This window comes from Cervus canadensis, chromosome X (assembly GCF_019320065.1).
Source record: "Cervus canadensis isolate Bull #8, Minnesota chromosome X, ASM1932006v1, whole genome shotgun sequence".
Lineage (NCBI taxonomy): Eukaryota > Metazoa > Chordata > Mammalia > Artiodactyla > Cervidae > Cervus > Cervus canadensis.
This window is the reverse complement of record NC_057419.1, coordinates 132,586,300-132,612,825: the sequence shown is the minus strand read 5'-3', so window position 1 is coordinate 132,612,825 and position 26,526 is coordinate 132,586,300. Positions and strand designations below refer to the sequence as shown.

Genomic DNA, 26,526 nt, shown 5'->3' with positions numbered 1-26,526 from the left:
TGGTGATGGACAGGGAAGCTTGATGTGCCGCAGTCCATGGGGTCGCAAAGAGTTGGACACGACTGAGCAACTGAACTGAGCAACATATTTGCAATAAGTCTAGGTTATGATCAGGAATTTATGTACTTAGATTTCTTTTGTTTTTCTTCCTTTGGCTTTCCTTCTTCCCTGTTCATTTTCCCTTCATCTCCCAATCCCTTTCCCACTCCCTTTGAAACCATTTATCTCAGATCAGGACTTGCACTCATGTGCTGGTATCTGAACCCAGCCAAAACCCAAGGTACCTGGTTTCAGAACCTAATGAAGCTCAGGTTCTTGATGTCTCATCACAGAAAGAATTCAGTGCGAGACACAAGTGATAGGTAAGATGCAGATTTGTTCAGATTCAGAGAGAAGCCCACTCCACAGACAAGAGTTTGGGCCATTGCAGATGGGGGTGCGGCCACAAAACGTGTCTTGGTTAGTTTTTATGGGCTGGGTATGTTAATGAGAGGGAAGATTATTCCAGCTATTTTGGGGAAGGGGAAGAGATTTCTAGGAATTCGGCCACAGCCCACTTCTTGGTCTCATGGCACTGTCATGGCACCTCTGGGTATGTCATTTAGTTTGCTGATTGAGGATCAGCCTAGTTGAACTCAACAGTTCTACTATCTTAGACCCATTTGATTCTAATCAGTTTATGTTATCTAATCAGCCTCTTTCAAAGACTGTGCCCTGCCCCTTTCCCTCCTGTTATGCTATCGTCTTTTTCCTTTCACCTCCAGTTCTTGAACACAGGTCATATTCTACTCCCAGTTGCCTTGTTTATTAGTTGAGTGCTATTGGGGCACTTAGCATCTCTGGGCCTCAATTTCCCCTCTTAAAAATTGGTTTACCAAGAGAGTGCCTCCCTTCGAGGATTGTCAAAATTACAACAAAGAAGTCACACGCCAAGCACATTAAGTGGTCCCCAGCAGGAACTGGACATGTTCGCTCTCTTTATCTTTTCAGCCTTTTACCTCTATTACTCCTTCACTCCAGGGCTCAGCAGGTAAAATCCGTGGGAAAAATACCTCGAGGCCAAAAGAGGAAACACTGGAGCTGGGGGCGGGGACTACGAGGTGTGCACTGCGCGTGCGCGCCCTCCCTGTCAGGTTCTGGTTTCTAGGCGGGCGTGGGGGGCGGGGCAGGTGGGGTAAATAGGGCTCCGTTTGTGACGGTTGCCCCCGCTAGCCCGGGGGTGTGGCGGGACCTCGGCGGAGCCGCGGGCGGGCTGGCTCAGCGCAAATCGAGGGCTGGAGGGGTAAGTTGGAAAATGGCGGAGGGGGAAGAAGGAGGGGCTTCACTGAGCAGGAGGCTGGCCTCGCGGCGGGGGGCGGAGGCCCGAAGACTTTGAGGGGCTCGGCGGCGCGGCTGGGGCGGGAGACGGCCGGGCCGCGCCGCGCCGCGTGCCTTGTCTCTTTGAGGCCTTGGCGTGGAGGCACTTTGGATTCCGCGACTCGTGGTTCCTCCGCGCGGTGGGCGGGCGAGGGAGGGAAACGAAGGGACTTCCGTTTCCTTCTAGGCTGGGGCCTGGCCGCAGAGAGGAGTTGGCACTTCCAGATTGGGGCTTGGGCCGCCCCTCCTCCGGGACCCTCCCCTCGGCACCGCGCGGGGCGCCTCGGGCGATCTAGGCCGGCTCTCCTGGCGCGGTGGGTACTGCCCGGACGGGCTTCCGCCTCCCTCCCCTTTCCTGTCCTCCCCTCCCCTCTCCTCCTCTCTCCTCGTCTCTTCTCCCCTCCTTCTCCTTGGGCCCCGCGCTGCGAGGGAGGGCAGGAGGGCAGCCCCTGCCGGGCGCCAGTGGCCTGCCCGGGGTACGTGCCCAGGTTCCCGGGTCTGGCGAAGAAAGGCGTGGGTGGCTTCAGGCCGCCGGCGTGCCTCCTCAAACCCCGTGACCCCTAAGGTAAAGCGAGTCAAAGAACTTTTTTAAAAAAATGATCAAAGGGGGCCCCCCGCCCCCCGCCATCTGGTGCCTGTGCCAGGTATGGAGCTGGGTGGAGTGTGTCTGGTAAGGGCGTGTGAACAGAAAGAATAGAAGCCAAAGACCTTCCGGAAGAGGAAATTAGCTAGTAATTCTTTCCAACCTTTGTCACCTCCCCAGCATATTCTGTGAGTAAAACAAAATTCAGTCTAACTTTCAGTTTCATTATTTTAACTCCATAATACACTTAATTGTTTTCTCATCGGGAGGAGGGAGAGTGGTTATTGCTGACACTAAGCAACAGCCCTCTCCGCCTCCAAAAAAAGAAAAACGTCAATCAAAGCTTTGTGAAAAACCTATCAGGTTTTAATAATCTACTACTTTGTTTTCGGATATAATTGCATCACTACTTATGTCACAAATGTGCTACCATGATAGTTAATGACAGAGAAATGTACTCTTGTAAGGTCGGAGGTTTGTTTCTATAGTGTTTCTTTCTTTTCTCTTTTTTTTACTTAACATTTGTTATATCCAGTTCAAGAGAATACTGTGACAGCCATCTTAGAATTAGCACACTTTAGAACTGGAAGGGGTCTTAGTCCACCCATGATACTTAGAAAAGCAGAAACTAAGGCATAGGAAGATTTCATGGCTTGCCTAATGCTAGTCGATTCCTTACTGTTGCTCTTTCTGTGCAACTGCTCCACTTAGCCTCCAGTCAAAAAAATGAAGATGTATTCAGTGCACATTTCTGAAGCATATACCACTTTGTGCCATACAGTGTGCTACCTACTTAAAGTGTATTTAGCATGCTTATGAAGCCAGTGCTTGTTGTATTTTTCTTCATCATTCAAGAAGTGATAATAGGTTAAAAAGATTTATACATACACACACGTCTAGATGTATGTGCTCAGAAAAGTTCATGAAGGATGTACAAGGAAAATGGAGGTTGGAGAGAGGGTTTTTATTTTGCACCTCACGTGTGACCTAATGTACTGTTTGAATTTCTCACCGTGAACAAGTATTGATTTTAAAGCTAAAAACAAGTTTTAAAGTTTGCACACATACGTATATCAGTATAAACAAGTATCAATGGTATGGGTATATATATTTATATACCTATATGTATTTATGTATCAGTGATTTGTAAAATCCAGAGAGGCTCATGTCAGCCCAACTGGCAAAGCAGGCCTGATTATCTGATGCTCATATTTCATCTTTGGTTTTCTCCTATTGCTCCTAATGTAAGAGGGTAACAATATTGTATTTTATTAGTCTTTATATAGTTTTGGAAAATGTGCTAAGCTTTTAATTATTGAATAATTAACAAATTATAACATTCAGGATATCAAATTTGACACAAAAAATTCTGAATGTAGAAATCTTTGTAAAAGTCATATAAAAAAATTAAGACAGTAAAGGTCCCTGGTAATTAGTAGTTCAGCTCTTTTATTACCAGGTTAAGACACAAGAAAAAAAGTGAGAAAAAGAAAAAAAAAAGAAAAAAAGTGAATTGCCCAAGGTCATAGATCTAATTATTAACAGAGCTTGGACTAGAGTCTAGGTCCTAGTCCAGTGCACCTTGTACTACACCTGTAATTTTATTGCTTTCTAGTGCGTTCGATGAGTCCAACAAGGGGAAGAAGGGAATACTGACTAAAAGTCAGGTCCATTTCACTAGATAAGAATTACTGTAGTTAATGACTCAGTTAACTTGTATAGAGCTTGAAATATTTAACTAACATAAATGTTCCCTTGTATTTGGTTGTAAACATTAACTTGTATAGTGCTTGAAATATTTCACTAACATAAATGTTCCCTTGTATTTGGTTATAAACATTAACTCATTTAGTAAATCGTTTGTGTATATTATAAATGCTTAGAGACTCCAAGTGTGAAATAATGATATTTTCCTGTTTTTGTTTGGTCTCATATTTAAATCTGGTAGCTGGTACTAACAGATTAAAAAAACAGCGCTGATTTATTAAAAAGAAAAAAAACTTACTGAGCACCTACAATATATGCCAGGTATTGTACTATGTGGTAGAATCCCAAAGATGAATATGGCAAAATAGATGCCCTTGTTCTCTTGAGGATGGGAGATTATCATGAGCTGTCATGTCTCAAACTTTGTGGTCCAATCTGGTAATAGTATTACAGAAGGTAATCTGTAGCACTGTTAAAGGTCATTGTGTGAGTAGATTTGAGGAGATAAAAACAGTAGTGGTAAAATAAATTGATACTGAGTTGAACAAATATTATTTTCACATCTTAGAAGTCATGTGGTACAGTGGAAAGAGCCTTAGATTGAAAGCCTGAGTTCCTATGTTGACTTTGTTTCTGATTAGCTGAGGGATTGTGAGCGAATCATTCAACCTCTTTGCCTCCGTGTTTCTTTTTCATAAATTTTAAAGTATATTTGTTCCACTTAATTCAAAGCATGAAAAGAGCATTTGGAATATTATCTATTATAAGAGAAATGTATCTGCCTTAAGAACTTGGGGCCAAACTTAAGTTATATGTTTATCTACTCTGCATATACTTAGTAGGTTCTCCTTTGTGTGATAAAAGCATATTTATGTCCATTTTGTAGGATTTGGCATGGACCTTTATTTTTAATTATGATATAGTTGTAGCTGTGCTATTTGATACATTTGGGGATTTGATTTGGTATAATTGGTACCCAGTCTTTGTTATGGATACATGTGATTCACTGTCATTCTGATCTGCTTCTATAATACATGAATATTTTCAAGAATATGGGTTGAGGTAAAACGCGAGGTTTACCTGCATTGACTGGGAATAACTTGAACTCAGATGGTCAGACGGAGGTTGAACTGAGTGAGTTAAAGCTAATGTCCTAAACTGGGCAAAGCTGGTGCCACTGTGTATTCTCTGGTATATCTGTAAATACTTATATATGGTTTGAACTTTTATGCTTATTCCTGTAATGATTTTGTTGACCTCATAACAGACTTCTCAGCATATATTGCTATGTGATGTGCCTTTTGTGGCTCCACCTATTTTTTCAAGCCTTGAAAGGGCCCAGAGCCTAACATTTTTTACCTTACTGGACTACCCTTTCTACAAATAATCCCGATAGTAATTTCCTTATACCTTTTGTTATTGTTTAGTTGCTCAGTCACGTCTGACTCTTTGCAACCCGATGGACTGTAGCCCGCCAGGCTTCTCTGTCCATAAAATTCTCCAGACAAGAATACTGGAGTGGGTAGCCATCCATTCCCTTCTTCAGGGGATCTTCCTGACCCAGTGATTGAACCCACGTCTCCTGCATCGGCAGGTGGATTCTTTACCATTGAGCCACGAGGGAAGCCTCCTTATACCTAGATTGGTCATAATCACTGGGTATGCATTTTTACTGTCATTTACTGGCCACATGATTTTTGATGAGTAACAACCAGTCAGAAAATCACTGTTTTCCAATATTTCAAATGGGTGTAGGATGTGTAGGTTAAATTAGCTACCACACATGAAAAAAATTGTAGATTGTAAAGCACATTACATATTTTAGTTATTATCAGAGGTAACATGCTAGAAAAGGATGGGCTGTGGAATCACACAAGTTCCTGGTTAAATTCTGACCTTTGAAACAAATAAGATTAGAAACTTAGTTTCAATTCAGCATGTTTTAGTAGATTAGAGAAAATGCATATAGTTAAAATGATGGGATAGAGGGAAATGAAAATTGGTTTATAGTGTTTAAAACACATGGAGCATTCATTAAATATGTTGTACTGTTTTAATGTGGCTTGTCACTGTAGTAACGTTTCCTTCATTTTGTGTCATTTTTTAACTTAATCCCAATGGAAGACAAACCTACTAAATGTTTGCTTAGAGACAACAGAGTGGCTTTTAGAAAGAGTACAGAATTTTTGCTGGGAAAAAGAAAAGATGTTGCCCTTTATCAAGAACTTAATTCGGCACTTGCTTGTGATCCCAACATGATCATGGAAGAGAATACTTAATCCTGAGAAAGACTTAAGGTAGTTACTATCCATTCACCAAGTCATTTATCAGAAGAACCTCAGAACGGCATTTGTGGAACCATCTGATTTTTTTCCAGTACCGCATCCTGATCACTCTGTCAGCATAGGTTATCTGAGCGAGTATCAAATAGAATAAGGTCTGATTACTGTGGGCTTCGTCAAATCATTTAATTTCCTTATGCTTTAATTTCCTTATCTGAAAATGAAAAAGTGATTTCTATTATCCTGCTAGCACAAACATAAGTAAATTATGTTGAGTAAGTTTTGCTCTTGGATGTCAGCAAATATAATGATTTTACTTTTCCGTGTTCTTGATTCTGAGCTGCCCTTTTGTAAAAATTATTTCAGGGAAATTTTTGGCTGAAGATCAGGGGAGACTGCTTTCTTACCAGTGCCCAAAATTATTTTCTTAAGGTATTGAGTGAACAAGTTTAGAACTCCAGCAGTAGATATCACTCAGACATTTTTCAGTGAAATCTTTTATTTTCAACTCAAGTTAACAATAAGCAGTCAGGTATTATTATTACCAATGTTTCTCATCCTTCTTTGCTAATGATTTACTGCTACCCAGGCAGTGGACCAAAAGATGTGTTCATGCCAACCACTTGTACATAACCTGGTTACTGCTTTTATCTCTGGGAGTTGACCTGTATCTTCTCTTTTTTTTTTTGGCCTTGCCACAGCATGCAGGATCTTAGTTCCCCAACCAGGGATCAAACTTTGCCATCTGCTGTGGGACCCTGGACTCTTAACCACTAGACCACCAGGAAAGGACCCTTTGTTTTAACTTGATAATTGACAATAATATTACAAAGTAGCAAGTTGACAAATTCTCAGAATAGGCAAAAAGATAAGGACTTAAGAATAGGTTCTTCCCTCTCCTTGTTACAAGTTATAAAAATTATTTTCTGTGAAAAAAGAGCCAAAACCTTGCAATAGCAGGCCCCACTAACGATAGCTTACCAGGCCATTTTATTCACAGATGAAGGAAACATTGTCATATGGCAGATAGCCAAATAACACCCCCAGCCTGCTGGGCACAATTGTATAAAGGACCTTGACTAATCAGGAGTCCAACTGCTTTTTTCTTTTAATTAGAATCTATTTGCTGGATAAAATTTAGAAAATTAAGAGAATCCTAAAGAAGAAAATTAAAGTCAGTAATCTCGGTACCCAGAAATAATAACCACAGTAGAGTTTTAATGTGTAATTTAACCTAAATCTTTATATATCGCTCTGTCGTGTCCGACTCTGTGACCGCATGGACTGTAGCCTGCCAATCTCCTCTGTCCATGGAATTCTCCAGACCAGAATACTGGAGTAGATAACCATTCCCTTCTCCAGGGTATCTTCCCAACCCAGGGATCAAACCCAGGTCTCCCACATTGCAGGCGAATTCTTTACTAACTGAGCCACCAGGGAAGGCCCTTATACATTGGTATTTTTTATAATTGGGATTATACTAGATAATATTGTTTTATAACCAGCTTTTTTCACTTAATACAGCATCATGAACACATATTTGTGTCCTTTATTAGTAGTCTACAACTTAAGATTTTAAAGGTTGCCTAGTCTCTACATTAAAAAAGTGTTGTCCTCTTTTGTTGGAAATGAGGTTTTTTTAAAAAATAAATATTGCTGTATTGAACATCCTCATATACATATTTTTTAAAAACATCCTTGATCATTTCCTTAGTGTTAATGCTTTAGTACTAGAATGGCTGGTTCAGAAAGTAACCATATATTTAAAACTTTTAGAATGTATTGTCCGATTGCTCTCTAGAAAAGGTGTACCAGTTTTTAGTTCCACCAACAAGAATGACTGTTGTCCTTTATCATCTCATCCGCTGGATTTTTATTGTTAGTGATGGCAGTCTCTGCCAGAATGTACAAAAATGGTATCTTTTGAAATGTTTATTTCTTTGATCACTCATGTTATTTAACATCTTTGCATGTTTGTTGGCCATTAGTATTTGCTACTTATAAATTTGTTTTCTATTGAGATGTTCTTTTTTTTTCCATATATTAATAAGAGCTTTCAAGCTTTAAGACTATTCCTAGTCGAAAACAAAATAGATAAAAAATAAGTGGTGATAGGACACACTGCTGTGTGAGATCACTTTAATGTTGATGTTAAAAACAAACAGGGGAGGGGCGATCAGGATGGGGAACACATGTAAATCCATGGCTGATTCATGTCAATGTATGACAAAAAACCACTACAATATTGTAAAGTAATTAACCTCCAACTAATAAAAATAAATGGAAAAAAAAAAAAAACCACCAAACAAACAGGAACTTCCCTGGTGGCCCAGTGGTTAAGACTCCACAATCCCAGTGCAGGGGGGCAGTGGGTTCAATCCCAGGTCAGGAACCTAAGATCCTGCATGTCACACAGTATTACCAACATTTTTAAAAATGCAAATGAACAGGAGGACATTAAGTCCAACATATTTTATAGTAGTAAAAACTTGTTAGCTTTAGAAAAGCCTGGCAGTGAAGGTGCGTAACTGTGTGTGTGTGTGTGTTAACATTTGTGTTTTTTAAAATGCTGTAACACATCTCCGGAGGTATGTAGGAGAAACTGGTAAGAGTGATTGTTTCTAGGAAGGGAACTGGAGGTTTAAGGTACAGGGGTGGAATGGATGCAACTTTTGTACCTCTTGAATTTTATCATGTGTGTATTTTCTCTTTTTAAAAATATACATCTAAAATTCATGTTCAGCATATGAAATTGTGAGGTTATGATACATTCATATAGTCAGATACTAGTCATCCAGTTAAAATAATGTTCTAATCTATATAAAAATTGATGTGAAAAAAAATTGATGTGGAGAGATGCTTATGATATATTTTTAAGTAGAAAAAAGCAAATTATAAAAATACCATATAAGTCCTCTTTAGAAATATTTATAATGTGCATGTATACATGTACGCAGAAAAGGGTCTTAAAGGATAAACATATTAAAGTATTCATAGTCTGAATAATAGGCCTCTTTTTTCCCCTCTTTTAAAAAGGAAAATCCTTGTTTGTATTAAATATTGGGTTGGTATCCATCATGAGATTTTGTCTTTCTGCCTATTCCGATTTTAGCATAGGTTTTTTTTATCTATTAATAGGCTCTGAATATGCATAAACAGTATTAATCTATGCTGTGGATCTACAGTTTGGGCTATAGATGGTTTGTTTTTGAATCAAAGACTTGATTAACAAGCACTGTAAATTGTCTTAAGTACTGAACAGTTTTCAGCAACATGGAAGAGGTGATACTAGTGATTTTGAACCTTCTTATGATATTAAGTGAATTCTTGAGCCCCAAATCTGTGTATTCTTCATTCAAAAAAAAAAACATTCTTTGAGGGAGCACAGTCCCATGATTTATTGAAGAAAAGATGATGGAATACCTTACTGTGGGTCCATTCTGAGAGAACTATACCTGTGGAGTTAATTATTATAAATAATTTAGCAAAGATTGGAGGTCTAGGCTCAAATTTAAGTATTACTATGACTTTCTAAATTAAGTGTAGAACATGTAATTGATACTCCCTTTGTTGATTCTCAGCATGGCCTTTGCGGTATTTACAGAAGTAGGCTTCATGATCAAGCATATATTGTAGTCAGCAGTATTAATAAGTTGATGTTATTGACTGAGCTTATGGGCTAAGTGCTCCTTAATGCCATTCAGTTATTTGAATGCTCTAGTGCTTAATTTTAGGGAGAGAACTTTTGATTTGATTAAATGTAATTAACCTCAAAAATGTTCTATTGACCATTTAACTTAAATGAAAATATGCTTCATGGTTTGAGAACCTAGTAGTATAAATTAACAATTTGACTAAAAGTTGAATTTTTGTGTAAATGTATCATAATATAAAAACTGAATTTTAAAAATCTGGTTTTTTAAAATACACCCTTTTGTTGAGGGCAAGTAGATTTTTAAAACTCAGCTTTTTAATACTATGTTATATTTATGTAGATACCTCTTTTTAGATACTACAATTTTGTAAATCAAAATGCTATTTCTAAACAGGGAACTAACTTAATACTTTAAGATCATTATAAGAGGGATTGACCTCCACTGGGTCAGGGAGAATGTTGCTAGTTTGATGAGATCTCTATGCTGGATCTTCTATAGGGGCAAGAAACAACTGATGAAAAAAATCTTACAATATTTCTACACATAATGAGCAAAGAGAGAATCTTAAGACAAATTTTAAATTATGGTGTTTTGGGTTAGCACACATAAGATTTTTATTGTATTACTATGAAAAATTTTATGAATCTTATATTTTTAAAATGTGATTTGAGTTGTACTGTTTACATAATATGCATATATTTCCTATTTTGGTCACATTTCCTGGTCACAGTGGCATATTAACAATTTTTACTACTCGCAGTGATTTCAAGAGTCCATTGGAGGTGGTGGGTAGAATGTGTAATAGTACCAGCTGTGACCAAATAGAGGTGGTTCAACATTCATTCTTTTGCCCAACATTGATTAAGCACTACTGTGTCACTCATTGCTTTAGGAATTGGGAATACAAATGTGATAGGGCAGAGCCCTTGCCGTAAAGGACCTTCATTCTAACAATATAGTTACACTTATAAACATACACTGGAGAAGGCAATGGCACCCCACTCCAGTACTCTTGCCTGGAAAATCCCATGGACAGAGGAGCCTGGTAGGCTGCAGTCCATGGGGTCGCTAAGAGTCGGGCATGACTGAGCGACTTCACTTTCACGCATTGGAGAAGGAAATGGCAGCCCACTCCAGTGTTCTTGCCTGGAGAATCCCAGGGACAGAGGAGCCTAGTGGGCTGCCATCTGTGGGGTCGCACAGAGTTGGACACGACTGAAGTGACTTAGCAGCAGCAGCATAAACATACACATATGCAGTCATTATTCAGTCTTGTTCTAGTACAACTTGGGTCTTCAGCAAATTATTTAGAGGATATGCTGAGGGCACAAAGAGTAGTCATTCCCTACTAGGGTTTTCAGTGGATGAATCAGCAAAGGTGTCATAGATGAAATTCTAAAAACATATGTCTTCTGAGTTTTAAACAGGTGTGTGTGTGTGCGTGCGTGCGTGCATGCTCAGTTGTGTCTGACTGTGTCACCCTATGGACTGTAGCTCACCAGGCTTCTCTGTCCATGGAGTTCTCCAGGCAAGAATACTAGAATGGATTGCCATGCCCTCCTCCAGGAGATCTCCCTGATGCAGGATCAAACCCGCATCTTTACATGTCTCCTGCATTGGCAGGCGGGTTCTTTACCACTGTGCCACCTGGGAGACCTTTAAACAGATGCCCTTATTCAATTACATAATGTGTTTCAGTTGGCATGGTAGTACTGCAGTGGGAGCTAATAGGGTTATATTGCTTGCTTACAGTTTTTCATGTTTATAACATCATTGTTTTAGTTTCTTTGGGCTGCCATAATAATGTACCACAAACTGAGTGACTTAAAACAGCAGAAATTTAGGGACTTCCCTGGTGGTCCAGTGGTTAAGACTCCGAGCTTCCACTGTAGGGGGAACTAAGTCCTTGTTTGAGGAACTAAGATCCTACATGCTATGTGACCAGAAAGAAAGAAGGAAATTTATTTTTGCACAGTTCTGGTAACTAGAAGTCTGAAATCAAGGTGTTGGCAGGGCCATGCTGTCCCTGAAGCTCTGGGGAGAACCTATTCCATGCCTTTCTCTTAGCTTCTGGTATTGCTGTCGACCCTTGATGTTTTCCTTGGCTTGTCAGTACATTAAGACTCCAGTCTCTGCCTCTGTCTTCACATGGCCATCTTCCTTGTGTTTCTTCTCCGTTTTCAACAAGAATATCAGTCATATTGGATGACGGCACCCTAATGACCTCATCTTAACTTGATTGTTTCTGCATGGACCCTATATCCAAATAAGGTCACATTCCTAACCAGTGGCTTAGGGCTTCAAAATATCTTTGAGGGGGCACAATTCAACCCATAATAACCACTTAATTCCTTTTTACTGTGCCACATCAATATAGTTACTTAAGAAATGCTTTTTTTATGATGAGGTTAACAAGGCCCTTGGTTGCAGGGATAATATTAAGTATTTTTAGTTCATTAAATGAGCCTATAGTGATTGATGAATTTCTCCCAGAGACCAGAAGGGTGAAACACAGGCAGGCTGTAGAGATCTCTGAGCTCAATAAAAAAAAGATGAAAGTTTTTGCTGCTTATTTGTTAAGGAACAGCAAACAAACAGTGATTTGTTATTCAGGTGCTCCTTTGACTTTAAAAGATTTAATACGTATTTGTAATAGTTAATTTTCAGTCATCAGAGATAGTTCCCTAGTATATTATCTTAAATAATTAAATTTATGTAAATCTTCAAAGCTACTTTCTTCATTGTCTTGTACACACATGAAACTGCTTGTTAATTTTTTTCTAAGGTGCTGTGGTAACTGAAACTCATCATATTATGGAATAGATTTTTTAAATTACTTTTGCCATAGTAATTGCCTACCAAATAGAATTCAGTTTAAGAAATTACTGTTAATCTTCATTTCAAGTAAGACAGATTTTTATTAGTAAGCTTAATACTTAAATACATTTTGGAGTAGTGTTCTGGTATTTATTTTTTGTTTGTTTTTTTCATTTATTTTTATTAGTTGGAGTGTTCTGGTATTTAATATCACAAAAGTATTTCCCTGCATGGGATTTTTTTCAATTAATCAAAAATTTATTTCATTTTTTTTACCATTTAGAGAAGCTATCTTTCAAAAGGGAATCATTTGATTCTTCATTGTTTTAATAGCACACAACTGTCATAAACATGTCCATACTAGCCTTATTTTGAGATGAATTGTTAAATAGCTTTGGGGGGAATTATTCATAGACCACAGGGAACTTTGTAATATTCTTAATTTCTATGTGCCTGCATTATTACAGTGCTTACGCACACTGTACAATGATAAATACCAAAGAAATCAGGCAAAGAATGAAAATGGGCAGCCTCACCCTGACTTGTCATAAGTGGATGTGGGGGAAATAAATAGCCCAATAAAAATAATATAGGTAGACTTTACTTGTCAATGGTAAATACCACAGCTTTCTCTTAAAGTGTAGGCAATGTTCCTAGAATAATCCCACTGAAGAAAATCCAAAATCTTTACATAAAAAAGTGCACAAGTTTGTCCTATGTGTAAAAGTCTTTAAGTGCATTTTATATCCAAAACAATTTGCACTACTTGAATACAGATCTTCCTCAACTTATAATGAGGTTGCATCCCAATAAAACCATCCTAAGTTGAAAGTATCATAAGCCAAAGATGTATTTTATACATCTAACTTACCAAATGTCATAGCTTAGCCTGTCCTACCTTAAATGTGCTCAGAACACTTACATTAGCCTACAGTTGGGGAAAATAATCTAACACAAAGCCTATTTTATAATAAAGTGTGGAATGTCTCATGTAATTTATTGAATACTGTACTGAAAGTGAAAAATGGAATGTTTGTATGGGTAGAATTATGAGTCTATCAGTTGACCTTCGTGATTGCCTGAACTGACTGGGAGCTGCAAGTTGCCCTGCTGCCCAGTATCACTAGAGAGTATCAGACTGCACTAGCGCAGGAAAAGATCTGAATGTGTATCACTTTCACACCATTATAAAGTGGAAGAATCATGTCAAACCATTGTAAGTGGGGGCCATTTGTACCTTAAAAAAGTTCAGAAGCCTACCAACATATATATAGTAGCACACACCCAAAACAAAAGGAATGCTTTTCCAGTGAGATTGGGAATGAGGATAAGAATTAAAAAAGAGCATCTCCTGTATTACCGGAGTCAATAAAATTAGCTGATTATATAATCTATAGGATAGACAAGCATCAATGTGAAAAACTCACAGAATTTCATAATTCAGGAACATAGCTTCAGTGCTTCATAATGTAGAAAGAAGCTCCTAAGAATAGCCAATTGGTTTGATTTCTTAGAAGTCAGAAAAAATGCATTTCAGAAAAGGATTTGTAACAGATAACAGCAAACTAACACAATATTGTAAAGCAATTATCCTCCAATTAAAAATATAATAAAATTAGCACAAGAACAACATTAAGAAATAAAAATACTGGGGGGATTCTGCAGTGGTCCAGTGATTAGGACTCTGCGCTCTCACTGCCCAGGGCCCAAATTCAATCCCTGGTCAGGGAACTATGATTCCCTAAGCCTGGGGAATGGCCACACCTCCTCCCCCCCAAATACTGGGTACACAGGAACTGAGGTCCTCAGAGTACCAAAAATATCTAAAGAGAATCAGACTTCACATTAGAATTTAAAGAATGTAGTTACAGGAAAAACTAACTGGAATCTTTGTAATAGGTTAAATATTTAACTCTTTCGAACAGAAGTAGTCCTCTCACATAGTTCTAAAAATGTACTGTAGCATCTAGTTTTCTATATCAAAAGCACATAATTTCATTAGCTGAGCTCCTGTTGTTTTAGACTTAAAATCACCTCTGATCCACCAAAGTTTGTACTAACAGTTACCAAACTAATTAACATTTAAACAGCTTTATTGAGATGCAATTCACATACTATAATATTAATTTTGAAGTGTACAGTTCAGTGATTTTAATGATCAGAGTTGTACAACCACCATTGCAGTCTCAGTTCAGTCACTCAGTGCAACCCCATGCACGCCAGGCCTCCCTGTCCATCAACAACTCCCGGAGCTTGCTTAAACTCATGTCCATCGAGTCGGTGATGCCATCCAACCATCTCATCCTCTGTCATCCCCTTCTTCTCCTGCCTTCAATCTTTCCCAGCATCAGGGTCGTTTCCAATGAGTCAGTTCTTTGCATCAGGTGGCCAAAGTATTGGAGCTTCAACATCAGTCCTTCCAATGAATATTCAAGACTGATTTCCTTAGTATTGACTGGTTGGATCTCCTTGCAGTCCAAGAGACTCTCAAGAGTGTTCTCCAACACCACAGTTCAGAAGCATCAATTCTTTGGCACTCAGCTTTCTTTACAGTCCAACTCTCACATCCATACATGACTACTTGAAAAACCATAGCTTTGACTAGATGGACCTTTGTTAGCAAAGTAATGTCCCTGCTTTTTAATGTGCTGTCTAGATTGGTCATAACTTTCCTTCCAAGAAGCAAGCGTCTTTTAATTTCATGGCTGCAGTCACCAACTGCAGTGATTTTGGAGCCCCCCCACCCAAAAAATTAGTCTAATTTAGAATATTTTAATTACTCCACAAAGAAACCCGGTAACCATTTGCATATTTCTGATTCTCCTCCTCACCCAGCTGTAAGCAACCACTAATCTATTTTCTTGTTCTATTTATTTTAAGAAATTTTAAACCTACATTATTGTTCTCATGCCTTTTCCAGGTCATTGGCTCAGAGGTCTAAACGTTCTTAAATTAGCCAAATTTACAAGTCAGACATCCTCACTCAGAAAACATTCAGCATTCAAATGATGGTTTCGTGATGTTCCATCTTATAAGTTTTTGATCTGGAACATGTGTTTCAAATTCTGTCCGCACCACTTTCTAGGAGTGCTAAACTCATTTAATTAGAAGGAATAAAACCATTCTGTCCAAACTCAAAACTGAGTTTGTTCTATTTGGGTTAACCATTTCCAGGCTTTCAATAATAAGAACAGCTTTAGGAATCTAGCATGGTACACCACTATCTTCAATAATAATGTCTTCATCGTTTGGCTCAGTATTTTGGCTCAATCTGCTGTGGATAGCCAAGAAAGCTATTACAAGTAAATTGGCCAGAGCTGCCAGAAGTCCTACTGTTCCTAACATTGTTCTCCTGTTTACTTGTCTTGCTATCATGATGAAGTTGTGACTGTTTGTAGTCATCCTGTTATTTGATCAAAACTCTTCGCTGGGGAATTCCCTTGCAGTCCAGTGGTTAGGACTCCATGCTGCCACTGCAGGGGGCATTGGTTCGATCCCTGGTCAGGGAACTAAGGTCCCATGTACCATGCAGCCAAAAAGAAAAACCTGAATCATTGTGCTGTACATCTGAAACTAACACGACATTGTAAATCAACTATACTTCAATAAAATTAAAAAAATAAAGCTCTTCTCTGAAGCTTCTATACCACTAACCTAAAATGTCATTAGCAGGTGATAGTCCTGTGCTGTGAGCCAGACCTCCTGGAACAAGCCAGGGTATAACGATCCATGGGACCCACTCTAAGCCATATAGTGTCTCCTTTAAGCTCAAACCATCCCAGCTATAGAGCACCAGAGAATGGTCAGTGTTGTGTTTATAAAGATGAACTAGTCCTATGATGTGTTTCTGGGGGAATATCCACATCTGTAATGGAAGATACATCTTAAGTCTTGGTGCATACCAATGACTAGATCTGGCTTTTTTCTTTGGTTGATGGAACATACGTTAAAACATTTTCCTTCTTCATTAGCATGTCAGTACCAAAGGTACTGTTTGCTTCTTTCTGTTTTTCTGTATAAAAATCCTAAGCAGCAGGTTGGTTGTTGAAATCGCTTTGTGATAATTATCATCTTTATATATAGATGGTAAGTCTCCCTGGTATAGGCTAATAAAATGTCATCATTAGGTATCTTAAGAACATGTTGCAGTAATCCATGAAACTCCACAAAATGTCCAAGTTTTGCTCTTTGTGTTGAAAACGGACAAAATTTGGTGCCAGCCTGCTCTTCTCCAGGCTGCCTGGGCGGCTGCGGTCAGGCTGAGTGCAGGAGCTCCAGCCCAGGAGTCCGCCACTCCCCAGAGGCACCTGCAGAGGAGGCTTGGGTCTCAGTGCTGGGCTCCGCAGGGCGGCTGGGGCCGCCTGTCCCTGTGGTGGCTGGAGGCACAACTCCGTCCTCCCTCCCTCTGCTTTGGTGCGTGCAGAGCCCTGGCGGAGGGCGATGAGGGGGCAACCAACCCATCTGCCTCTTTTCTCTCAGCTGCGTCCCCCACAACCAGGCCTGTGGTGCCAACCAGAGAGAAGTTAGGCGAAAATATTATCGGATACATTTTGGAGAAAAAGATCACCTTAAAATATTTTATGCATATATTAAAAATTACCTCCAGGTGTTGTTCATGAGTATGTATTTTTGCACAGCTGCAGTCTGATATACATCCTACTTTATATCCTTTACCTGTGTAAAATAACCTTTATTCTGTATATTTGACAACTTTAATAATAAAAACCTGAGGGAAATAGAAACTCTTGTATTGTGTGCAGATAACCAGGTAGGTAGGTTTTCTGTTTTTCCCTCCCCTCCAACTCCCCATAGTCCCACATTATTGCTAGAGTAGCAGTCAATCTCCTCTCTTTGGCACATGCCTATGGCTATCTTTACCCAGTTGACTAGGCTAAATATATATATGTATGTGTGAGTATAAATATGCATACATATAATATACATGTTTGTATACATATGTGTGCACACATGTATATGCATGGGTATATGTATATTTTATGTATGTACAGGTATATGTATGTGTATTTTGTGTATGTATATGTATAGGTGTATGTATATTTTAAACACATCTCACCATGTTGAAATCTTCCATACCCCTTGTATAAACATATACCACTGCCTGCTGATTCTTTTTATGCTAATGTTGGCTTTCAGAGTGCCATTTTTCTTAACCACTGTTCCTGCAAGGTTCCTGACTGCCTAGCCCCTTTATGTCAAAGCTTTCTCGGACATCTTTCTCTCTGTGTAAGAGAGAAAGTAAGAGTGCCTTCTTACTTTCTGCTTACCCAGTTCGGAGTCAAATTTTGCTTTCACAAAGAAGCCTTAAATTATCTCAGCATACTTTATTGCACTCAGCCCTTTTCACATCCAAAACCTTCTCATTCATACCTCACTTTCTCTCTCTTCACAATTCCTCTGCTCCACATATACTTATTTTCTAAATATCATCTTTCCCACCTTCATTTCACTTAAATCCAGTTTTTAAAAATCATCTCTCTTCCCTTTCTTTTGGTACTTTTTTCCAATCTCAAGGTTTCTGTCTTTTGTCAGTTTTTCTCCTTTTTAACTCTTAACCTTTCTGGTAGTGGTTTTCTCACTCTTCTACAAAAGCCCCCACTCTGATAATGTATATGCAGTGTTCAGTTGAGTGGCTCTGAATAAATACCTGCTTTTCAAACAAGAGAAATCTAAACTATTAGCATGGAAATAACCCCTGGGAAGATAAGGTCTCCACTTAAAAGCTTCAAATAGAAATTCTCCTGCTGGTGTTGAATGATGGAGCTTTATCTAATAGTATCTGAAATAGAATGACTACTTGAACCACACAAAATATTCACCATTATGAAATGAAAATAGATCATTGGTTTTACATTTCTGTCTGTTTTGACTGACCTGAGAAACAAAACTTACCACCTCAGAGAAGATAACTTTCGTATGTCTGAGATTGTATTCAGCATTAATTCTTCAGGATAATTATAGACTTAGAAATGCTTAATCCTGTCTCCTGGTCCATGCCAAAGTCCCTTCCAGTGATGAGAGGAACTCAAAATCTACAAGGCAACCCAATCCATTTTATACTGATATTGATTGTTGTAACTATTCATCCATCCCTGTACTGGGTTAAAATGTATTGACTGTAATACATATTAGCTAACTCTAATTTTGCCCTCAAGGTAAATAGAATTTGGATCCCTTTTCTACATGACAGCCTTTTAGATCTCTCAAGGTAGTTATTCTGTCCTCTCCACCGCTTTCCCTACAATTTTCTTTTCCCTTGGAGATAAATACTTGACTCTTTCAACTATTTCTCATAGGATACCACTTTCATCATCTTGATTGCTCTCTATGGATGTTGTATTTTGTTAATGTCCCTTCTAAAATGTTCAGAACTAAAAATAATACTCAGTATGTAGCTGAATTGAATCTGAATGTTGCACATCTGGACATGAATGCAGACTGAAGTTGTTTCAAGTGTTTTAGCTGCCATGTAATGTTGGCTCATGATGAATTTGTAATTAACTAAAATCCCAAGATTTTAATCTGGAGATTTCCCTTCGTATGACTTCTTTCCAAACCAGGATTCCATCTTCCTTTAGGTGTACAACAGATTTTTAAAGTCAGAATGTAAGGCTTTACACATATCCCAATTTTATCTCATTAGCCTGTCAGCTTCCCTTGGTTTATTTGAATTTTGATTTTTATTGTCAAGCTTATGCTGATTTAAGAGTCTTAAAGCTATCTGGGAAACAGTCAAAAGTCGTGGAGACTATCTTCCAAAAATTGTTGTATGCACATATATCTCAGCTCTTGAGGTGTATATGAATTAATATAATATCTTCCAGACCCAGGGATCAAACCCAGGTCTCCTGCATTGCAAACAGATTCTTTACCGTCTGAGCTACCAGGGAAGCCCTGTATGAATTAGTGCCAGTGTAAATTAAGTCCAGGAGGACTGAAGTCCACTGCCAGCCTGCAAGACAGAAGCCTTGTGTTGAACATTAACTCCAAGAGAGATGAAGTTCAAAACATACTGTGCCAACATAATGCCAAAAGAGCTGTTAGTTCTTCCCAAGAAATCAGTTACTATATATATATATAAAGTAGAAACAGTCATTGTGACCATTCCTTTATTTTGCCTTTGACAGGCATATACAGGGCACTGTATCATGAATAAAGTGAGATTCTGAAGAACCAGGTTTGCCTGGGGCAACTCTGATCTGTACCTCTTGTCCCAATGTAATTACTAGTAACATCATTCACTTTTAAAAGAGTTCAGGTTTAGAGGATAAATTATTTTGGCCACTCTTCTCATAACCCAACCAGTTCATTTTAGTATTTTATCTTGGTTAAATATTACAGAGCTGTAATTTGGCAGCTCTAATGAGGCTGCAGTCGTATTTCTTTTCCATTTGAACAGATTGTTCCTTGTCCGTGGGCAATTTTTTTTTCTTTTTTTTTTAACACGTATTCCCCATCCCGATCCCCCCTCCCACCTCCCTCTCCACCCGATTCTTCTGGGTCTTCCCAGTGCACCAGGCCCAAGCACTTGTCTCATGCATCCCACCTGGGCTGGTGATCTGTTTCACCGTCCGTGGGCAATTGATAGCAAAAGTAACTGCAATTAAGCTCTACATGTGTTTAGTATTTTTCGTGAATCACCCTCTAGAGGGCACTGTTACATACATTTGAAATGATCCAGTTCCAACAAAAGTGGACTCTTATTTTACCTGAAAATCATAAACACTTGATGCTCTTAAAGAACACATTGGAACCAATGTTGTGAGTAAAACTTATCTTTTGCAAAGCAGTAGAGAAATATTAAAAATTACTTCATTAACATTCTGAGCATTTTTTTCATTGTAAAAACTGAATTTTGATGCCTTGAATATACAGTGATTCATTATAACAATTATGCATGGACTAAAGAATCTGCATATTTTATGCTTTCATGTTTTTCCTAATTAATGATTTTACATGGTTAATAATTTCAACATATTCTGCATCACATAGTTTCATGTTTATATAAAATAAGCACTATAAAATGAATAGTTCTGATCTACTTGTTTAAATATTACTTTCCTTTAAAAGAGAAAACAAAAATGCTGGTTTTTACTTTATGACCTGAATCATGTGATAATGTATTCATAGAATTCTAGTATTTATAATGTTTCTTAGAGATGGTGTGATTACTTTTAAGTCATTAGTGGATAATTTGTTAGCTCCTAATAATCAAAAGTATATTGCCTGTGTTTCACATTTTAGATTTCCTAATGTAATGTTCTCTTTTTAGAAAAGGTGGACAAGTCCTATTTTCAAGAGAAGATGACTTTTAACAATTTTGAAGGATCTAAAACTTGTGTACCTGCAGACATCAATAACGATGAAGAATTTGTAGAAGAGTTTAATAGGTTAAAAACTTTTGCTAATTTTCCAAGTAGTAGTCCTGTTTCAGCCTCAACGCTAGCACGAGCTGGTTTTCTGTATACTGGGGAAGGAGACACCGTGCGGTGCTTTAGTTGTCATGCAGCAGTAGATAGATGGCAATATGGAGACTCAGCAATTGGAAGACACAGGAAAGTATCCCCAAACTGCAGATTTATCAATGGCTTTTATTTTGAAAACAATGCTGCACAGCCTACATTTTCTGGTGTCCAAAATGGTCAGTACAAAGCTGAAAACTATCTGGGAAACAGAAATCATTTTGTTTTAGAAAGGCCACCTGAGACTCATGCACAGTATCTTTTGAGAACTGGACAGGTTGTAGATTTATCAGACACCGTATACCCAAGGAACCCTGCCATGTGTAGTGAAGAAGCTAGATTAAAGTCATTTCAGAACTGGCCAAACTATGCCCACTTAACCCCAAGAGAGTTAGCTCGTGCTGGACTCTACTACACAGGTATTGACGATCAAGTACAGTGCTTTTGTTGTGGTGGGAAGTTGAAAAATTGGGAACCTTGTGATCGTGCATGGTCAGAACACAGGCGACATTTTCCTAATTGCTTCTTTGTTTTGGGCCGGAATATGAATATGCAAAGTGAATCCGATATCATGAGTTCTGATAGGAATTTCCCAAATTCAACAAATGCTCCAAGAAATCCAGCCATGGCAGATTACGAAGCACGGATCATTACATTTGGGACGTGGATGTACTCAATTAACAAGGAGCAGCTTGCAAGAGCTGGATTTTATGCTTTAGGTAAACTTTATTATAAAACTAGGCTAATAAATAACTTTCCAACTGTCTCAGGGCTCCTAAAAAGTAAATAGGTGCCATTTGCCCCCCAAACTGGTAATATTTAGGTGTAAGCTGGCATGGTTAATTTATGTTAGTATTCTGTGAACTCTTATGTTGAATCTGTAATATACCACAGGAATTTATGTGGAAAAGACTACCATATTATGAGTAATATGTATCTTTGTGTAACTGTCTTTTGGAGAAGAATGACATGCAAAAGATGATAGATATCGCTGCTAGAAGAATAGGTCTGATAGTAATACTGACTATAATTTATTGCACAGCTGTATGTGCTCAGTAGATGTATTACATGCATTTTCTCTGTGCCTCACAACAGCCCTGTAAGAAGAGTTAACATTAGAGAGTTTACCTTGGCTGATGTTAAAAGTGATACCTGCCTTTTGTACATAGACTATATACTTGAAAGCAGCCCTATATATTTGAAAGATGTCTTATTGCTTAAAATGAGCACTTTTCAAATGGACTGCTGTAGACATGTCAGTTGGAGAAGGAAATGGCAACCCACTCCAGTATTCTTGCCTGGAAAATCCCAGGCTTTTTACAGAAGAGCCTGGTGGGCTACAGTTCATGGGGTCTCAAAGAGTCAGACATGACTGAGTCAGCACAGACATGTAAGTAGGGAAGGAAGGGCCATCAGTGTGATGGCTTCCAGGAATATTCAGAAAAATTATACCATTATGTATCTAACCCATTTACTTTAAAATTGAATAATGCCCCAAACCAAAATATGGAGTATTTCTATATTTTATTTACTTAGTATCATATGACAGTCTTGAAAGTTTATTGTCATATAGCTATAACCTTAGAGAAATTTATCCTGTAATTTCATTATATTCAACTTTATTGTTAAAGTTCTATAGTTTGAAAAAGTAAGTGTAGTATTGATGACCCCAAATGACATGTTGTTAATAAAGTAATTACAAAGTTTTTACATAAAAATTGGGGAATTTTTATCTCCTGTAAGTGTTAGTCGCTCAGTCATGCCCCACTCTTTGTGACCCTATGGACTGCAGCCCACCAGGCTCCTCTGTCCATGAGATTTTCCAGGCAAGGATCCTGGAGTGGGTTGCCATTTCCTTCTCCAGGGGATCTTCCCAACCCAGGGCTCAAACCCGGGTCTCCTGCACTGCAGGCGGATACTTTACCAACTGAGCTACAAGGGAAGCCTCCTGTAAAATACCTCAAATTGAATCAGTAAATTTAGTGTGTGTTTCCTCCTCAAATGATCTTATCTATTACTTAGGTGTGAATTCAGATGTCTGCTTTTAAGGTGTGAGCTTTTCATGTAATTTAGAAATGCTTAATTTGATAGTATTTAAAAGGCTATTCTTGTGTGAGGTTGTAATTGCACAAATACATGTGTTTTTACTTGTGTGTTTCTTAGGTGAAGGTGATAAAGTAAAGTGTTTTCACTGTGGAGGAGGGCTAACTGATTGGAAACCCACTGAAGACCCTTGGGAACAACATGCTAAGTGGTTTCCAGGGTAAGATATTTAAATGTTCATTACGTGACAGGCAGATTGGCCAGTGCATGTGCAGCGGGAAGACTTGAATAACTTTTCACCTCAACTATTTTTACCTTCACCAATGGCTTGAAATTCACACCATGTTTATAAAAACGGGGTCAACTACTTTATATACATTAAAAAAAACACCTAAGCCTTTTCCAGTGACCAAAACATTCATCATTTATATATCATACCTGTGACATTCAGATGATGCTGAATTAGGAATATATGCTTTTATTGTTGTTGGAAGTAGGCTCTTTAATGATGGGCGTGAGAGCCCATGTTATCAAGGAGATTCCTTAAGAACCCATCACACCCCCTAGCAAATATTACTGAATCTCACTGATTCTAAGACATACAGTTGTTCACATTTTCAGCTCTGAAGTCAGGACACATCTGGTGGTGGGTCATAATTTAATTGGCAGTGGTGATACACAGTATAGTAGTATACATGTATGCATATTACACATAGTATAATCATGCTGCTTACGGTCAGTGGCATCTTAGAATGATGGCATATTCTAAGTGTCTCTCTGCCATCTTGCCTCTTTAAGGCACACAGATGTGTAGTGTACAGTGATGTGAATTTTTGGCCTACAAAATAGTACAACTTAAAACTTCAGAATGATTTGGAAGTAAGTCTTAACCTTAAACACTCTTGAAAGGCTGAAAGCCTAAAAGATTCCTTTAAAATGTATAATTGGTTAATCTCTAAATTAAACTCGTTAAGATGAACTATTTAAGACTTGTTTTTAAATGTCAGGGTGCTAGTTTAATAACTTGTTTAAAAGCTGAACGTTCTCAAGTTGATATTTTTGCTCTACTAATATTAGCAAGGAGATCCAACCAGTCCATCCTAAAGGAGATCAGTCCTGGGTGTTCATTGGAAGGACTGATGGTGAAGCTGAAACTCCAATACTTTGGCCACCTCATGCGAAGAGTTGACTCATTGGAAAAGACCCTGATGCTGGGAGGGATTGGGGGCAGGAGGAGAAGGGGATGACAGAGGATGAGATGGCTGGATGGCATCACCCACTCAATGGACATGAGTTTGAGTAAACTCCGGGAGTTGGTGATGGACAGGGAGGCCTGGCGTGCTGCGATTCATGAGGTCGCAAAGAGTCACGACTGAGTGACTGAACTGAACTGAACATTAGCATATTAAGATAACAAAGGGAACATTTTTTAACATTAAAATGATAGTTGGATAGTGAATTGAGTAGCATTTTATTTTGTGGATCTTTAGAAATATTAAAAAGCAAGTTAATAGAATTAAGATGATTAAGATTCTATCTTTACTTATACTTTACTAATTGATGAGCTACTAAAGTTTAACCTTCTTTTATTTGTTTAGCTGTAAATATCTGTTAGAAGAGAAGGGACAAGAATATGTAAACAATATTCATTTAACCCATTCAATTGAGGAGTCTCTGGTAAGTCACATATTGTAGAATACACATTTTCAAATATTATGTAATTTATTTTGCGCATTTCTTGGTGTAAAATTCACAGTATAGTATTTTAAATTAATAATGTATGATGAGCCTAAATGGGAGATCTTGAAGAGTGCTTGTTTTTCTCAAGCTGAAGCAAATTTGTGAAAAGGAGATCAGGATGAACCGAATTAAGTATCACTGTAGGCGAAAACGGACTTGAAGAACTAAAACACTTAAATCCCTCAGCCTTCTGAAATTAGACTTGTATAATGTGTTTTGTACTGATAGTTTTTAACTTTTCACAGACAGTATTTAAAATCTCAAAAACATACCTAAATTGATAGTGTGGCCTGGGGTGGTTAAGGCATCAGTACTTTGTGGAAAGAGCCCTGGACTAGAATGGGACACAAGAGTTGCCATTATGGCCCTGCCATGAACTGTTTAATCTCCCTGAGCCTCAGCTTCTTGTCTGTAAAGTGAGTGGACTGGAATCTTTTAACTTCCAGCTTCATCAGGCTATGCCTCTTGTGAATATTCATATGTTGAATTGGAATAAAGCTAATTTATAAATTCATGATAAACATAATTTTTCAAATTGAGGTAATTGCCTTCTACCAAAAAGAATTCTAACTTATAATTCTTATTTGTATTTTAGGCGGGAACTGCTGAAAATGCACCATTGTTAACTAAAAGAATTGGTAAATATACTTTTTAAAATATTTTAATTTCATTGCCAATTTATTACAGTTATTATTTATAAGGTAGAAAGGTAAGCCGATTTTTTCCAGGTATTTTTTTTGAGATAAGATTGCTATAAACTTAAGAATTAATGAAGTGCCTATACATTTCAGTTCAGTCGCTCAGTCAATCTGACTCTTTGCGACCTCATGAAGCACAGCACGCCAGGCCTCCCTGTCCATCACCAACTCCCAGAATCCACCCAAACCCATGTCCATCAAGTCAATGATGCCATCCAACCATCTCATCCTCTGCCGTCCCCTTCTCCTCCTGTCTTCAATCTTTCCCAGCATCAGGGTCTTTTCAAATGAGTCAGCTCTTCCCATCAGGTGGCCAAAGTATTGGAGTTCCACCTTCAACATCAGACCTACCAATAAACAGCCAGGACTGATCTCCTTTAGGATGGACTGGTTAGATCTCCTTGCAGTCCAAGGGACTCTCAACGGTCTTCTCCAACACCACAGTTTAAAAGCATCAGTTCTTTGACACTCAGCTTTCTTTATTGTCCAACTCTCACCACCATACATGACCACTGGAAAAACCATAGCCTTGACTAGATGGACCTTTGTTGGCAAAGTAATGTCTCTGCTTTTCAATATGCTGTCTAGGTTGGTCATAACTTTCCTTCCAAGGAGTAAGCGTCTTTTATTTTATTTTTTTTTCATTTATTTTTATTAGTTGGAGGCTAATTACTTTACAATATTGTAGTGGGTTTTGTCATACACTGACACGAATCAGCCATGGTTTTACATGTATTATAAGCGTCTTTTAATTTCACGACTGCAGTCACCATCTGCAGTGAATTTGGAGCCCAGAAAAATAAAGTCAGCCACTGTTTCCACTGTTTCCCCATCTATCTGCCATGAAGTGATGGGACCGGATGCCATGATCTTAGTTTTCTGAATGTTGAGCTTTAAGCCATTTTTTCACTCTCCGCTCTTTCACCTTCATCAAAAGGCTCTTTAGTTCTTCCTTACTTTCTGCCATAAAGGATGGTGTCCTCTGCATATCTGAGGTTATTGATATTCCTCCTGGCAGTCTTGATTCCAGCTTGGGCTTCCTCCAGCCCAGCATTTCTCATGATGTACTCTGCATATAAGTTAAATAAGCAGGGTGACAATATACAGCCTTGATGTACTCCTTTTCCTATTTGGAACCAGTCTGTTGTTCCATGTCCAGTTCTA

At 38.4% G+C, this 26,526-nt stretch overlaps 1 protein-coding gene and 1 pseudogene across 5 annotated transcripts in view; one reads left to right on the top strand and one right to left on the bottom strand.

Annotated features, from left to right (window-relative positions):
* The first annotated feature begins 1,154 nt into the window (after nt 1-1,154).
* The window catches only part of LOC122434599 (X-linked inhibitor of apoptosis), a 39,886-nt gene continuing 14,514 nt past the window's right edge, over nt 1,155-26,526 (top strand). The window contains exons 1-6 of one of the 5 annotated variants that reach the window (XM_043458148.1): nt 1,164-1,282; nt 1,544-1,670; nt 20,692-21,600; nt 23,045-23,144; nt 24,523-24,601; nt 25,260-25,302. In XM_043458148.1, the coding sequence (XP_043314083.1) occupies nt 20,724-21,600; nt 23,045-23,144; nt 24,523-24,601; nt 25,260-25,302 (1,099 nt within the window). In that variant the 5' untranslated portion in view covers nt 1,164-1,282; nt 1,544-1,670; nt 20,692-20,723. Of the gene's footprint in view, nt 1,283-1,355; nt 1,671-1,703; nt 1,922-1,993; nt 2,128-20,691; nt 21,601-23,044; nt 23,145-24,522; nt 24,602-25,259; nt 25,303-26,526 lie in introns of those variants that run through there. The other 4 variants (XM_043458146.1, XM_043458143.1, XM_043458147.1 and 1 more) reach the window with 4 other exon arrangements.
* On the bottom strand, nt 16,051-17,493 carry LOC122435747 (annotated as a pseudogene).